Source organism: Seriola dumerili, unplaced genomic scaffold (assembly GCF_002260705.1).
Source record: "Seriola dumerili isolate Sdu_G_001 unplaced genomic scaffold, Sdu_1.0 BDQW01000056.1, whole genome shotgun sequence".
Classification (NCBI taxonomy): domain Eukaryota; kingdom Metazoa; phylum Chordata; class Actinopteri; order Carangiformes; family Carangidae; genus Seriola; species Seriola dumerili.
In genome coordinates this window covers 844,549-861,206 of record NW_019174311.1, presented here as the reverse complement: position 1 = coordinate 861,206, position 16,658 = coordinate 844,549, and the positions used below count along the sequence as shown (strand labels likewise).

The following is a 16,658-nucleotide window of genomic DNA, read 5'->3' as shown; positions in this document are numbered from 1 at the left end:
GGTTTTCATTAAATTTTTTTTCATTTTATTTATGTTTAATATCCTCTGTACAAAGTTCTACTTGTCTTATTGTCTATTTTGCAGCAGTAACAAATCAAGTTCTAGTATAAATTATAATATAATATAATATGATATAATATAATATAATATAATATAATACAGTGTAATATAATCAGTCAGGTGGTACGTCGACATGGCTGAGTTATCAGTTAGGCTCTAATAATTATCAGCCCTATCTCATGTGGGAAAATGTGACACTTGTCATTGACACTTGGTCACATGACTGGTTGTCTGCAGTCATGTGACTGGGTGTCAATCAGGAAGTGATAAAACGCCGGTTGCCTCAGTGGAAAGCCCCTTTCCTCCCGACTTGGCTCTCCCTCTCATACGGGGTGACAGGCAGACACGAGGGTCCTGTCCGTCAGGTTCAGGATTGATGTGGCCATTGACGACCACTGTGGCAGAGGTGCACAGAGACTGTGATGCACTGGATTTCTCCTCACTCCTGCATTATTTAATTATGGGAGTTTGTGTACCTTTGCAAAGACCAGGCCAGCCACTGTTTTCTACTGTTAATTTGCTTTTTTTTGTTGTTTATTTTAATTTGTAGGCTTGACGCATTTAGTATTTTCTAGCATGATTGCTGTATTGCATGGTAGTCATTTTGGATGGTGATGAAAGCTAATGTTTGTTCTCTTCGTATCTACAGTTTGACTTTGTGAAAGGCCGGGTCCGCATCAACACACAGCCCCCTTCCTGTGGTGGGACCGCACGGGTGACACTCTGTAGTGGTGTGTATAGTTGTCGTGACACTGCATGTATTCCATTGCGATAAATCTATAGAGTTTAAGTGTGTAATGCTATTTAATGTGCAGTGCATGTGTGTGGTAGTAATCTCTGTTGTCTCCCTCTTCTGTCTCCCACAGTCATTTTTATTGTTGCTGTGTAGAGCCGACCGACCCTTATTGTGAAGAGAACTGATTGATTGAACCATCAGCGGAATTGTTCGTTTCTTATTGCCTCATCCCTATATTTTATGGAAATTTTATTTATCTATTGTAATAAAACCAACTTAACTTTTACACAAGATACACCTCTGGTAAATTGTTCCTGTTCGGGGAAGTCAGAGTGGGTCACAACTTGTACGGGAGATGTTAAAGGTTTAAGGGTTCCTCATGCCCCTTAGCGGGAGGTGGTGTTGTCAGATATTGTCAAAGGCAAATCTTAGTACCAGGTACTACACTCATATTCGGAATGATTTTTCTTGCCTAGATGAACGATTCATTCATACAAAGATGGTTCTGCTGGAGTCCTCCACCTCCTTTTATCTTTAAGATATTTAAAAACTGATTAGTTTTCCAAAATGTAATCTGACTCAAATTAGACACAAAGACACTAACTTCATGACCATGAACAATGATGGGGTGTTAGCATGTTCTGATTTGTTTTCATAAATGCTTTGACCACTTTTTTTCACAATAAATAATATGATCTTTACAATTACAATTTAATCCTAAAACAAAATCTTTCATTGGCTTAACACTGTGATGTGCTTTGCAGTGACATAAGTAAGGTACTGATATGTGTTTCTGTTCCTGTTGCTCTTTTCAGGGTAAGTGGTAGAGAATAAATTAAAACTTGCCCTCATGACCATAACCAGTCGTTATGATTCAGACAAGTGAATTGGTGAATTGTTTTGTATTTGGTCTCAGTTTGGTGTTCACAGTAAAATCAAATGTATCGTACTGGATGAGTAGCGTAGACTTTGGTGAGTTGGTTGAATCCAGTTTCTTTGTATGGAACCAAGTTCTGCTCCTGGGCACTCATGGTGAACAGAGGCTGTGAAAACACAAACAGACATATGTCCACATTAAAGATGGCCAGCAACTAAGGCGTAAACTGCACAGTTAGTGGGCAGTTAAACCTGTAATCACTGGTGTAAACAACGATGGTACTGCAGGGAAGTGTTTGCTGTGGTAGCTGTATTTGACTATTTGACAATGGCGGTGTGTCTTGAATATTATCAACCAGCTAGCTTCAGTGTTTTTATAAGCACACAAAGACTGAAAGTTGAAAGTTATCACACATTAATGCACTCGTGTCCAACCTGACCTCGTATCCTGCGATGCTGAGCTGGATGGAGACGTCCACCGGCTGATTGGTCACTCCAGCTGCAGACTGGATCAGTGACATAAAGAGGAGTGGGAACCAGATGATGCTGATGAGAGTGAAGATGATTAATCCTCCCATCCCATATTTCACCACCTTGTTCTTCTTCTGCCCTGGATGGTGCGGATATTTCTGGGAGAAAATTATAAATAAAATAAAACTACAATTAATGTCTCACGGTTGTTTGCTTCACCAACCAGCCAAGTTACAGGAAATATGGTCACAGTCTCCCCTTCCTGAGTTACAGCACTGTCACAGTCAAGTTGACCTTTGACCATTTGGATATGAAATGTCATCATTTCATTTTATCTTTATAGACATTTGAGTTAAATTGTGTAATAATTAGTGAATGAATTTGTGAGCTATGGCCAATAATGGGTTTTGTGAGGTCACAGTGTGACAGAGGTGATGAAATTCCCTCTGGGCATTCTTGATATATCGCATTCACAAGAATGTGAGAACGTGAGACTGTGACCTTGACCTTTGACCACCAAAATCTAATCAGTTCATCTTTGAGGCCATGTGAATCTTTGTGCTAGATCTAAACAAATTTCCTCAATATTCAAGAGGCCAATACTGTGTTTTGTCAGGTCACCACAACCTTGACCTTTGACCACCAAAATCAAATCACTTCATCCTTGATCCAAGTTGACATTTGTGCCAAATTGGAAGAAATTCCCTCAAGGCAATACTGAGATATTGTGTTCACAAGACCAAAACCGTGTTGTGTGAGGTAACTGCAAACTTGACTTTTGACCACCAATATCGAATCATTTCAACCTCGAGTCCTAATGAATGCTTGTGCCAAATTTGAAGAAGTTCCTTCAAGTGTTACTGAGATATCGCGTTCACGAGAATGGGACGGACGGACAACCTGAAAACATCATGACATGACAGATTGAGAGATTATCAGAGCGCTGCCTTCAAACTGCTAATTTGGTTTGACCAACAGTCAGAAACCAAAATGGATTTAATCTACAGCTTGTCATACTTTAGAAGCTGTAATCAGAATATGATCAGTATTATTACTTGATAAATGATGACAATGATAAACTGGTCATCGTGTATATAAATCTAACCCTGAAGATACAAATGTTCTGGTCTTTTGCTTTAATATTTTCATTGTAGTTAGAGTGCTCAGTACATACTGTACATACTGATGCAGTAGTACATGTGTAGTGTATGCTCTCATTTACTTTCTCAGACTCCCTCCAGCACTTGAGAATAAATATATTAGCATAGATGTCTTCAACACAAATCCAACTGGACAGAGACAAAGTGGTGTCAGTCCAAACCCAGTCCATCACCGCCCTCAGCTCCGTCAGGAAGGGAACCAAACGAAACCTGGAGGAGGAGAGGAGACAACAACAATGAAGAAAGAAAATTTAGTATTTGGTTTCTTTTGTATAAAATTAAGAAATTAAATACCAAGAAAACAAACGAGAAATACTATCACACATATTTACAGTGTAGAAAATGTGTCTTGTACACTGAAGTTACAATCAGTGCATGCTATTTAAGAATATATTTGTATTTTATAAAGCATGTCACCATTTTCATACCCTTGGAAGAGGAAGAGGTTCGGGTAATTGAAGTTCTTGGTGAGGAAGTTGCCCAGGATTCGGTTTGGGTAGCCACATTTGATTTGGTAGGCAGACAGGCCAAAGTAGATGCACTTCACAAAGTACCAGAGCTGTGCCACAGGGTTCCTGTTGAACCTCCTGTGGAGCAAAGAAACACACAACAAGAGAAGGAGATATCAATGAAAATATCTTGTCATTGTCCCCAGATCAGATTCATATTTAGATTTTTAATTTTCATATTCAAATTGAACAAATAGAGGCTTGAAGGAGTGAAAGTTTCATGATGTAGGTGTTTTTTATGTTAAAAGCTTTTTTTTTGTTTTTTTTGTTTTTTTTAAAAACCAGATCCAGTGATTTATTTGCTTTTCTAAAATGTAATAGATGGTAACCGAGAAGTCATTGGGATGAAGCCAAACACACTCAATGTGTGCTTACATAAAAGCACTGCACAGGCTTTAATAGAGCCATCTCTGAAAGAGAATCCAAATAGATGTGTTTATTCCTCCGACAGTCAGACCCAGAGGCATATTGTTCTCAGGTTGTCCGTCCGTCCATCCCATTTTCATGGACACTATATCTCAGTGATGCCTTGAAGGAATTTCTTCAAATTTGGTGCAAACATTCACCTGGATTCAAGAATGAACTGATTAGATTTTGGTGGCTAAAGGGCAAGGTCACAGTGACCTCAGAAAACACTTTTTAGCCATTACTCAAGACTTTACACAGCAGCTATGACAAAATTTCACACAAATGGCAGAGTCTGAGTGGCGGAGACAGACAACCACGAGAAGGGGATTCTAGTTTTTCTTGTTCGAGTTTTTCTTGTTGTAGAGACCCAGCAGACTGCCGTCATATTTAACACAATATTATTGTTTAAAATGTTTCGAGTTTTTTTTTTTTTGTGTGGTGACATTACACATGTGTAAACAAGGACTCAATGTCAAAGTAGTCTCGAGTGAAGAAATGAAAAGAAAAATGAATTCAAGTGATGAGCTCTGACCTCTCAGTGACACCGGGGAGGATGAAGAACATCCAGAAGTGTATGCCAAACACCAGCACCACCTGAAAAACACACTTTCCCAGGAGGGACTTCTTCAGGTAGAGAGCCCGGTCCACTATCATGGTACCAAACTGCATGAGCAGCATGACCAGGAAGGCCTCTGGAACCTGGTCCTCTGACAGGGACTCTGTGATGTCAGCTGCTGCCGAGTATTTCTACACAAGAGACAGAGATCAGCCTGATTGCCTGACTGTCATATTGTACAGAACATTTACATTTAAATGTATTAAGTAATATTCATGTGAATGTATATTCTTGGTTTGAATCTAACCCCAAAAGCCCAGTATCCATATATGGTGACAATGAAGTTGACTACGTCGATGAGAAACATGAGGGCATAGACGTCACATACAGGACTGTAGTCTGGGTGGATGATGTCGTAGAAAAACTGCCTTATGGGTAAGTAAATGTGAAGGCCGCTGAAGAACAAAAAAGAAAGTACAGTATCAGAATCCCACATAAGCAGGAAAATTCTGCTACCAGAACAAACTTTTCTCCAAGTTCAAATATTCACGTTAGGAACAAAAAACTAAGATTCTATGCAATTATTATCCATCAGATCAGATGGATGTAAAGCAGTGGACAAAAAGAAAATTAATTAGCAGCAGAAAGCACAGATACAGCAGTTGTCAAATCTGAACCAAAACAACAGACAAGAAATCAGCGTACACTTCTATAACGGCAGCTTTGGCCTGCAGCATCCTCTCTCTGATCTGCTGTCTGATCCTCTGTTTCCTGGTCAGCGGAGCCTTGTTTCGTTGCCGTCCATTCTTCTTGCTATGCTGCTTCTTGGGCTTCACCTCTCCAGTAGAAAAATGAAACAAAAAATGGAGAAATGTTAGTAATAAGTAATGTTAGTAATAGCAACTATTGGACATTAAGAAAAACAAAACAAAAGACAACAGGAAACTTGGATTCATCCAAACTATACGATCATATTTGGATAAAAACATCTTGAGCTTTTTCTAAACACTGACCATGGGGAGATCCTGAAGAGTCACCTCTCTTTCGTCTACAGAATATGGAACTGGTAGAGGCCTGTAGGGGTAGGAACTTCAGCCGGCGTGCAGATTTCTCTTTGTCGGCAATCTTATCTCCACCTGTCATCTTCTTCTTTTCCACTTTTTTCTTCATCTTCTTGAAGAAATCAGGCATCTCAACCTCCTTAGTGTCCCACAGCCCATGGCACTATACAATCACAGACACAAAAGGAGTTTTAACATGCAAAACTAGTGGTGGTCCCTCACAAGACATACAGCAGTAGATGGGTGTAATTTGAATGAGCGGATGTATTTCAGAGGTAATTTCTCATGGTTACTTTGAGAATAGATCGGTGGAAGAAGAGAGCGAGCAGCTGAATGAGGTCAAAGAGGACGTAGCCGTTTTTCTTCTCCACCCCGATGATGTTTGGAAGGGCAAAGGGCAGCTCAGCGTTGATGCCTCTGTAGGCAGAGGTGGTCCAGGGGAAGAAACCAAACTGGAAAAAGTACTTCACCACAACAGTCAGCTGAGAGAAACAGAGGAGAAAGAGTTAAGAGTTCTGGATTATGCATTAGCTGAAACAATGAAGAATAAAAAATATATATTCAGAAAAAAATCTGATATCTTAATTTTACCAGTTTTAATCATTAGAAACAATTTTACTGAATGAGAGAAATAGTACAGTAGTTGTATCATGTCTGTTTTATATAAAGTGCAATAAACAAACAAAATTATAGAGCAAAACATAGATTGAATACTATAAGTTAACTAAACCTAAAGCTTTGATTGTAGTGAGTTACAATATCTTTCTGCTAAGTTGTCCACATTTATAGGTGCAGCATCATGAAAAATATGAACACAGAAACAACATCAGCAAGCTACAATAAATGAGCCCTTGTTTAATTTTCATTTTTAATCTGAGCATTTTGAATATTCCACCAACAAAATAATATTTCTAATATAAAACAGACCAAAAAATGTCCTCAAAACCTCTGTGTAGATGATCGCAGTCATCCAGAAGCGTTTGCTCGGCCGGGGCACAGACAGCATGGCCCAGAGGAAGATGAGTATTGGCAGGATGAGGGAGAGAAGCGAAGCCGACACAATGTGGTTGAGGATGATGACAAAATAGCACAGCATCTCTGACTTGGACACCATCGTGTTGTAGAGGGCAAAGAGCAGCTTCAGGGGCCTCGGCAACGTCACAAAAAACTTATCAGACTCTGAGATCTCGTCATTTTCAAACATACTACAGGAGAGAGGGAGGAAAGGGAAGGAAAGACAGAGATGGAAAGAAAGAGAAAGAGATGGAGATTATCAGCTTGTCTCTAAAAATGCTCTAATCTTGTTTTCAAGTACTACATGTCTTGTGTCAACTGACTTGTTCAGCAGCAGCTCACTGGCAGTGAGGTTCCTGGTCTCCTGACTCAGAGGCCTAGGAGACTGCGTGAGATCGAGACTTTTCTCTCCGTCACTTTCCCTGAAACCCAGTGAGGTGCATTCTGGATATTCAGCACATTCATCTTCTTCTTTCTGCTGTTGGTCCTCATCCAGCTCCTCTCTCTCCACCTCATTATCCTCTTCTTGCCATTCCTCCTGCTCCTCTTCCTCTGTCTCTTCTTGTTTTTGCTCTGGCTTCCTCTCACCCTCCGCATCGTCCTCATCATCCTCTTCTTGTTTGTGGTCTTCCTTCAGAGTTGCACCATCTTCAAAGCTTTTGAGACAAAGATAGAAACGGGGACATTTTACCTTTCAGAAACAAAGAAATTTGCACAAAACATGTAGAGAGAGTGTTGTGCGCTGCAAAAACATAAGCATCTTTAAAAAGAAATAAAAATATAACAAAAGGGTCCAGATTTATTCTTTATAAAATAAAAAAACAATAAAAAAAAAACTTCACAACGATTGGCAGACAAACATCTCAGGCAAAAACAACATGGAGGATTCCATGTAAGAACCTAATTTGATAGTAATTGATGATTTTCAATAACAATAACAATAATAATGATAATGATACAATTATTAATAAAATTTGACTAAATGGTGGGATGATCATTCTGTTCACATTTGGATGATGGACTGGGCCTTTAGAACAGATCCACCAAAGCTGTAACCTATAAAATTTTTTTTATAACATTTTCTAATCTGATCTGTGTTGTTTGCCTGGTGTCTGGTTTTAATGCAGCACTGAAACAAGTCATGCTGAATGGCTGCAATGTTTCTGTCATGGGTTGCCATGACGGACATTTTATGTTTGAGTTTTGTATTATGTTTGCACTTGGTCATTTCCTGTTTTATTTTGTAGTTACTTTCCTTGTGTCTCTTGATGTTTTTACTTCCTGTCTTTGTCCTGTTCCCCTCCAAATTGATTGTCTGCCTCGCCCTATTGTGTTTCACCTGTGTTCAACCACCCTTGCCTCCCTTGTGTCTATTTAGTCGCTGTGCTCCACTTTGTCTGTGTCAGTTTGTCTGTTCAAGTCCCCTGTGTTTCCTTGTGCTTCAGCTTTCTGTTTAGTCCCCAGTGTTATATCGTGCTTTGGCTTCTTGTTCGGTTGGTTCACAAGTTTTGTAAGTTCTTCTGATTATTAAACATTTTTCACCAACTCCCTTGTGTTGGCTGCATTTGGGTCCAGCCTTACCCTCTACCATGACAGTTTCATACCAAATTTGAAGGGTATCATGTGTACTGCATTTACTCTTGATGGAAATAGAGATGAGATAAGTGTTAAAGTTAGGGACAGATGAGATTTACCATAGGAAAATAACTGACATCTAACTAACATATGTAAACCACCTGGCCACTTTATTGTGTAGGCCTATATATGGTATAAATTATATATAACTATACAATTTAATGTAATCCAATACCACGATCTGCCACAAATTCTACATTAAAGAAACTTAAGTTCCTGCTAAAACTTTCAGTTTTTTACAACTTTTAATTTATGTACTTGTTTATTTTTCATCTCGGTGAGTGTCGTTTCTAATATTCTTAATCCCTGAACAATACATCTGTCAATATAAAGCAATCCAGTCAAACACCACTGCAACTCAATAATCAAAACAGTTAAAGTTACACCTGAAAACAAAACTGAACATTATTAATTTTGTAAATGTTGCATTTATGGCTGAGCTGTTGTCTTGGATTGCATTAGATTTATTAAAGTGACCACTGAGTCCACACTTCTGTATTTATTATCCCCACCTTGAACCTTGAGCCTTTTTTGTTTATCATCCATAACCAAAGATTTGTCCTTCACCTTGGTGAAAGTTCATCGGTGTCAAAAGAGGTCAGGTCAATGTTGGTAGTTTTCAGGAGCCTCCTTCTGAGCTGGTCAGCAGCAGGTGGCACAGCAGGAGGCTCGTCCAGCTCCTCCTGGGTTGGCTGTCGGGAACCTAGCATCGTCTCATCTGTCATACAGCTAAAGGTAAGAGCAGATGAGTATACATGGTCTGAAAGAGAAGTAGTCCCTAAATATGTTGTGTGCATATGTATGACTGGCTGGCAGTTGTAACTTCAGAAAAGCCACTAAAGTCCAACTGCTCCTCTAACTACACACTTATTTGCAGCATGTTTGGACACAGAGGAAGAAATTCAGTGGACGCAGGCAAGAGAGTGACAACATCACAGAGAAAGGGGGAGACAGAAACATATTTCCACGTTCTTATATCAAAATTCGATCTTCTTGTAAAACTAAACATGTGTGCTGATGTCAGCATGCCTCCAACAGTTTTAACCAATAACATCTGGTGAAGAAGGTTGTAACTGGATCTAACAGCAACAGAAAGTTCGAGAGTGAGATGTGTGCTGTTGCTAGCTTTAGTCTAGGACTTTGGTTTAGGAATCTCTCCTATCATTTGCAAAAGTAATAGTGAAGATTTTTTAGATTTTTCACTTTTAGGGTTGACAAATTTGAAAATTGTTCTCACCTCAGCTACAGTGAAGCAGACCATATGTCAAGAGCAAAATGACTTCAAAATACTTAGAGGCTCATGCAGCTGATGCAGTTTTTTTTTTTTTTTTTTTTTTAAGATAGCACCCTCTGGTTTTGTAGATATGATCCGTGTGACAACTTACCCCTGAGAAAAGATCCTACAGTCTCCTGCTGTATATGTGACTTACTCAGCGTCCAGTAACCTACCTGGAGACGCTGCTGCCCCAGGACACTTTGGAAGCCTGGTTCTTCAGCTTGGCATAAGCATGGCGTGAGGAGGGCACAGTGGGTGGTGATGAGGGAGGAGGCAAGGAGTCATCTAAGTCAGCCTGGGATGACAGTGTGTTCTGACGGAACATCCAGTTCTCATAAAACTGCTTTATGCTCTCCTGGTTCACCTCTTTGCCCTGCAGAGTGAGGAGAACACTGTCAAATAGAACTGAGGAGAAACTGAGGCTGTAGCTCACCCAAAACACAGCGTGACAGGTATACACTGTTCTATATATTTGTGTATGAATTTAAACCACTCAATAGAATACATGTCATACTTTACTTTTTTGCTTCCCTATTGAAATTTTAATTTAATGAGGCAGTCGCAGAGACTTGAGTTAGTCTTTCAGTTAGCTTCTTATTCTTTTACAAACTCAGGCTCTGTACCTGTTGCCATCCTACCACTGGCGGTTGGGCCTCAGTCTCAATAAACCAGTAAAGTCAGTACAGTATAGTCCAGGTTGTCCTGCCAACGAGATCACTGTAAACTTTCTGAAAACCACTGCATCATTCTAACTGTTTGTTTTTCCCCTGTAAAATATAAATATGATACTGAGGGATTAAAGGGTTTCACATGTCAGTTTTGTCCCACCTTCTTTTGTCGCTGGTTGAGTAACGCTCGCTCGAAGCGCAGCACTTTGGAAATGTCCAGATTGTCTTTACAGAACGAGTTCAGACCTTCTGTCAGGTCGTCAAGAAGAGACTGAATGAACACCCAGCTAAACTTCAGGGTGTTAATGATGCGCTGCAGGATGTTTTCTGTAAGGAGAGGACAAGTCTGTAAGTGAGTAAAGTCAAGTATAGTGAAGGTTTTACTGCTGCGTGTTTGCTTTGAAGCCATTCAGTAACAAAATATTCATTTCGCTGGTAGAATGGTGGTTTGTTGAGAGTGTAATGCAGTGATTGTGTGTGTTTACCTTCTTCCTCCTCTCCTTCCTCCTCCTCCTCCTCCACAGTGTTTTCCTCCAGCTCATCCTCACTAGAATCTGTTCTATCGAGGCCTAAGGAGAGAGTTTTATTGTTACATCATTTTTTCAGGTGGTAGAATGTCTCCACAACTACTAGCCTGATTACTGTCATGCTCATGGATGTTTCTGGTGTCCTCCTGACCACAGCTGACACTCCATGATCAGGACAATATATTCATTAGTTTGGTGCACAAGAGGGCACCAAAAAAAATTTGAATGAATGCTAAAGCTTTGGTGACTTGGTCTGTCCTCTGATGCCATTATGTTCACCTTTACACCAAAAGTATTCATATCTCAAGGATAGATTGAATTGAACTTTTAATTAATCCAATTTGGGCAGGATAAACTTTTGCAAACAAGTTATAGTTCCTTATAATGTACTCAGCAGTTCGCCATTGAATTTATTATTAAAAATCCATGCACATTCGTGTTCTGCAGAGGGTCAATGTTTGGATTTTAATGACCCTGTGGCCTCCAGTAGCACACTATAAGGATAAGAGTAAATATGGTGTAAATTCATTCAATTTAGCTTTTATGCTGTTTGGTGAAGCTTTCATCTCTTCTGTTGTGAACTGCACTTGGTGAGCAGGGAGAGGCAACGGCATAGGTTTGCATATGGACGGTAGGGACATGTTCCTATAAATATTTGAGTGAACTCGTTCGCACCATGTTTAAAGTGAAGTCATATTAGATCATTCCCATGTGCCCGCTATGTCTCCAAGACAACCGATTAAGGCATGCTAGCATTAGATTGACTGAAAGGGGACTAACAGGAGGCTCACATCATGTACAAATATCAGACTTACTGACAGACATGGAGGAGGAGTCAGTGTCAGTCCAGACCTCAAGCATGGGCAAAAATGTTGTAATTCAGATGACTCCCTTTCCTCTATTGCCTACAATGTTGTCCATTGTAGATATCAGACATCAGGAGCTTGTTCACCATCCAGAGCATCAGTAACATGGAGTAAACTAACCAGCACAGCCACATTAACTTAAAATGAAAACCTGCTACAGCTACCTGACGTCACCAGCCTTACATTATTAGATTGTTAATATTGACATCACTGTGAAAACATTTAAATGTGAAATCAAGGGAGGAGGGGGGACCTGCAACACTGGTAGACCTAATACATGTTGATGCAAAATACAAAAATATTGTTTGTTTTTCCTCTTTTCCTACAGTGTATTTTCTTTTAATCCTTGATTTGTGTAGTTTTTATTTAAATATCAATACAAATCATATGTTCATAAACCGATCTGTTGACAGCATTGAACAGTCCTCTTTGTTCTGGAGGGGTTTCTGTGTACCGACCAATGCTGAGCCCAAACCTATACCCTTGGGTAGGTGTTTGTGTCTGCTCAATGACATTTGTTGTTTTGCTTTATTCAACAGTGAAGGGAGACAGGAGATGAGAGGAGAGAGAGTCAGGGAAGGACATGCAGTAAATGGTCCAGTAATGAAACTGAGAACCTGCTTTGATGTCCTGGTACTCTCCCTAACCACTCAGCTGATGGGTCACCCTCAATGACCCTTTGACTTATGGGAAATTGGTCTCAGACTTTTGGACCCCATTGTAGCTGCTGGTGGATGTACCGATGCCTGTGGGATCAAACCTGTGACCTTTCAGTTTCAGAATGTCTCTAAATGTTCCAGTCTTCATCAAAACATTTCATATGATTCGTAACTGCATGAAACCAGCTGTGGTTCACAGCAGCCACCCTGACCTTCACACTCAGAGACTGACTACAGAGGGGGATCAGATGTCACTCTCTCACCTTGCTGTCTCTCCAGCTCTCTCTTTGCTCTCTTCTTCTCTTCTTTCTTAATTTTCTTCTTCTCCTTCTTCAGGTCCTTCAGAGCCATCTTAGAGCTGGTGACCCAGGCTCCGTAGGCCAGCTGCAACATCACAAACACAAATACACAACTTGACCGGTTTTATCACATTAGCCATATGTGCAAACAGTCAAAACTCCATCAGTGTTCACTTTTCATTTAGTGGATGGAAAACATTTAATGAATTTCTGACTCTTACCTGGAAAGCAGATTTCTTCTTTGGTGGTTCCTCCTCCTCTTTCTTCTCTGGAACTTCCTCCTCCTCCTCCTCGCTGTCACTCTCAAACAGGTGGTAGCCACAGTTGTTTTCCACTGTGTTAAACAGAGCGGTGTCAAAACTACATCTCTATACACACGGTAAAGGTTTGAGCAGGCATCTCATACAAAGCTGCTCCAGTACAGCAGCTCAGTGGCCTGTCTTCACTCTTCTCCTCTGATATGCTTTCTTTGCTTTTTAGACATTGGTGCATCATCAATCCTTTGTTCCCACTGCCATCAGGCTGTGCAACACCTCAGCCAAAGGAAGTGGACTAATCTAATTACTATTGTTTATTTATTATCAACTGTGAGCTAATGAACACATGAATATCCCCTAGGGGATAAATAAAGTATCTATCTATCTATCTATCTATCTATCTATCTATCTATCTATCTATCTATCTATCTATCTATCTATCTATCTATCTATCTATCTATCTATCTATCTATCTATCATTCTGAGAGCACTGAGCAGTATTGTAGTTGTGTGGGGTTGTGGCTCACCTCCAGGCTTAGAGACCCAAGGCTTCCACCATTTTCCGGCATCTCTCTTTGCCTTGTCATCATCACCTGAGAAAGACAGCTCAAGCTCTTATTGGTTGTTTTTTTCCTGATTAAAGATTGATGAGCTCCACAGGTTATACAAATATAGTATAGTATAGTAGTGAAAATGCAGAATGATCCTACATCATAAAACTCTTCTTCTATGTATCTGAATTTAGGATTGAGACTTTCATAAGAGATCTGAATACAACTGAATAGGTATGTCACAAAATGTCTCCTGTCACAAAACACAGAAACATGGATATTAAGTAGAATATAAGTACAGTAGCTAAGAAGTAATACAAATAGACTTGGTGATTGTCTATGCAATCGTGCCTTGCTGAATTATTAACAGTAGAAACAGACAATAGATTTACTTGATTTACCCAGTGCAACCTGCTCCTGATCAGCAGGAGCTCCTGGTTTGTCTGCTGGTGCAGGCCGACTCTTCTGTTTAGATTTGATTTTCTCCATCCTACAGGAAGAGGGTGGAAAGGTACGTTGTTTATTATGTGCCTGTGATGCAGTGGCATTGAAGGCGCAGTTTACATTTGATGCTTTTTTTCTGATAATTTTTGAGTTTATAATGGGTGTGTATTGCATGGAATGTTCACATCACCACTAGAGTGGGAGAAGGGATTAAACTGCTCAAAAAGAATCCTCTTAAACTCGTCCTCCAGGCCACAAACTTGACTCTACGCTCATGATTATGTCCCACCAACTAGACAAAACTGTCGGCTTTCAGACAATGTGACTAACAAAGCATAGAGACTCACAGGATTTGAATTGTGCCCTTCCAAAGTGGCAGGGTAGCAGAAAATCAAGAGGAAACAGGAAGGGAGGTATTTTTAAAATCACTGCATAGGTCACATTTTTGGCACCACAGACAAACATTTTATATGACTGCGATCAGCAAAGTCTCCTCTCTTACAAAATCTAAACGTTCATGTAATAACAGTTACGATATTTCACTGACAACTGTCAGTTCGAGAGGTATATTTCAACTGAATCTCTGTCCCACTCAGTCAGACCAAAGCAGTTAAAATCACCAGGGCAGCCTCTGAGTGCAGGAATGGGGCTACACAGGTGGATCAAATGACCTGATTAGAGACTCCTCTGATATCTGTGCCGTTTATCAACCACTTTAGTGACATTTCTGTCAAAGTCCAGCTCCAACACTAAATACAGATAATGATTTACACACATTTCAACTGTTTTTACTGGAAATATGTTTCAGTCCAGCTCTATTCATGAAACATTCGGCGGTTAATTTCAGTTTGTCATTCTAACTGACTCCACATTACATATATTATAACTGGTGGATTACTTTGGAGCTACTTTTGACTCCACAGACAAGTATTTTATTTCACTGCGTTGAGCAGAGTCTCCTTTTGATGTGATAGCTTTTCAAATATCACAGTTTTAGTTTCATGATTTTTTTCATTTCATTTTTGAGTTTATAATGGGTGTGTATTGCACGGAATGTTCAGGGCTAGAGTGGATGACATCATCACTAGAGTGGGAGAAGCTCTAAAATTGTCTGAAAAAAATATGTTTAACTTGTCCTTAATAGTAGTAGTAGAAAAATTTGTCCTGTTTCATACAATGTGTCTACCTTAGCACAGAGACTTACAGAATTTGAACATGAGCCTCAAAACAATGGGAGTACACACTTAATGTTGCTGTTTTTTTCATCTCAGTGTCTAACTACCTGCTGTACATACATCCAGCACTTAGGAGTTCCCTGCTCCTTTTAGTGACTTTCACTAACTCAGCAGTTGTTTACATGCTGTTCAGATCTTCTTGTTACTTTAGCTTAGCAGTTAGCACTAGCGTCTCTCTCTCTCCCTCTCTCTCGCTCGCTCAGTGTGGTGTTGTTGTAATAGCAGCAGACATCACACAGACACACTCTGTATTTGCCTGTATTTGCGTGAACTTGTGTGTAGCGTACATACCTGGCCTGGCATCAGTCACAAGCCATTAAGGAAGTTCATTATAAGGACATGCAGAGTTATGGACCCACAATTGACAATTTGCGACTCTTCTCACCATCAAACTATCACATTGATAGGAAACAGAGACAAAGGACCCCTCTTCCACAAACAGACCATGCTGTTAGCATGTCTGAACGACACAGAACCAGACCAAGGGTCAAAGGGTCAGCTCCAGAGGATTAACCAATGGACACCAGACAACTGGAGAATATAGGCAAAATCTCCAGTTGGTAACAATAAGACTCTGTCTATTGATATTTGATTGTTTCTTGTATAGGACAAGTAACAACAAAAGGACTGATTAACACTAAGGTGTGAATCCTGGCCTGTCTGTGCCATGCATGAACACACACACCAACCTCCCTTCCTCTGTCCCTCTCTAGATAAGAGTCATAAACTACAACCCACATTCCAATCCTGGGTAGTGACAAGCAGAACACTCTTCACAGACACAGATCTAAGGAAGAATGTAAAATTAAATATCTAGCTGTTCTGTAACTCATGAGATGTTCCTATGCAATAGTTTAATCCCAAACTTCTATCCCATAGAATGTTTGAAATGTAACATGTAGATTTTAAGACAATGTCCTTCATGTGACCATACTGTCAGCATCCTTCACACAAGGTAACACACTACATGACATCCAGCATGTCCATATTATTATTATTACAGTCAAAGAACTGCTGTGTAATCCACATTTATAGACTATTAGCTTTGGGAAAAGTTTATATTGTTGTTTGATCAATTAACCACTTGTATCATGATTAATTCCAGGTTTGAAGGATGTAATATGAAATCAACATTCCTATTACTCCTCTCTATTACATTTCATTTAATGTTTTGTGATCATGGTGGAAGATGGATGTGCGAGTTTATAAGTAAACTCTAGATTCAAATTATTCTAAAGTTCAGTGGAAAATTACTCTCTTCTCCAAGTGGAAACACAGGAGAAGATTGGTGACGCCCCTAAAACATACACCAGCCCACAGGGGATAAAACAATCTTGATCAATTCACACATTGGTCAGAGTTCAGTTTGAGAAAAGTCAGAGAAACCCAG

At 39.8% G+C, this 16,658-nt stretch overlaps 1 protein-coding gene and 1 long non-coding RNA gene across 2 annotated transcripts in view; one reads left to right on the top strand and one right to left on the bottom strand.

Moving 5' to 3' along the window:
- LOC111219183 (piezo-type mechanosensitive ion channel component 2-like) overlaps nucleotides 1-16,658 on the bottom strand; it is a 35,814-nt gene that overhangs the window by 3,652 nt on the left and 15,504 nt on the right. Inside the window, exons 21-40 of the mRNA XM_022741797.1 lie at nucleotides 13,991-14,079; nucleotides 13,566-13,631; nucleotides 13,003-13,115; nucleotides 12,738-12,866; nucleotides 12,564-12,624; nucleotides 10,916-10,999; nucleotides 10,591-10,757; nucleotides 9,936-10,135; nucleotides 9,054-9,215; nucleotides 7,175-7,507; nucleotides 6,784-7,042; nucleotides 6,131-6,319; nucleotides 5,790-6,000; nucleotides 5,482-5,614; nucleotides 5,084-5,231; nucleotides 4,753-4,967; nucleotides 3,732-3,890; nucleotides 3,366-3,513; nucleotides 2,113-2,301; nucleotides 1,747-1,839 (exon numbers count right to left, since the gene is read on the bottom strand). Of these exons, the coding sequence (XP_022597518.1) occupies nucleotides 1,747-1,839; nucleotides 2,113-2,301; nucleotides 3,366-3,513; nucleotides 3,732-3,890; nucleotides 4,753-4,967; nucleotides 5,084-5,231; nucleotides 5,482-5,614; nucleotides 5,790-6,000; nucleotides 6,131-6,319; nucleotides 6,784-7,042; nucleotides 7,175-7,507; nucleotides 9,054-9,215; nucleotides 9,936-10,135; nucleotides 10,591-10,757; nucleotides 10,916-10,999; nucleotides 12,564-12,624; nucleotides 12,738-12,866; nucleotides 13,003-13,115; nucleotides 13,566-13,631; nucleotides 13,991-14,079 (3,148 nt within the window). The remainder of the gene's footprint in view (nucleotides 1-1,746; nucleotides 1,840-2,112; nucleotides 2,302-3,365; nucleotides 3,514-3,731; nucleotides 3,891-4,752; nucleotides 4,968-5,083; nucleotides 5,232-5,481; nucleotides 5,615-5,789; nucleotides 6,001-6,130; nucleotides 6,320-6,783; nucleotides 7,043-7,174; nucleotides 7,508-9,053; nucleotides 9,216-9,935; nucleotides 10,136-10,590; nucleotides 10,758-10,915; nucleotides 11,000-12,563; nucleotides 12,625-12,737; nucleotides 12,867-13,002; nucleotides 13,116-13,565; nucleotides 13,632-13,990; nucleotides 14,080-16,658) is intronic.
- Nucleotides 371-1,287, top strand: LOC111219108. Its single transcript, XR_002665003.1, has 3 exons — nucleotides 371-466; nucleotides 710-791; nucleotides 927-1,287. It is a non-coding gene; the product is annotated as an uncharacterized LOC111219108 (long non-coding RNA).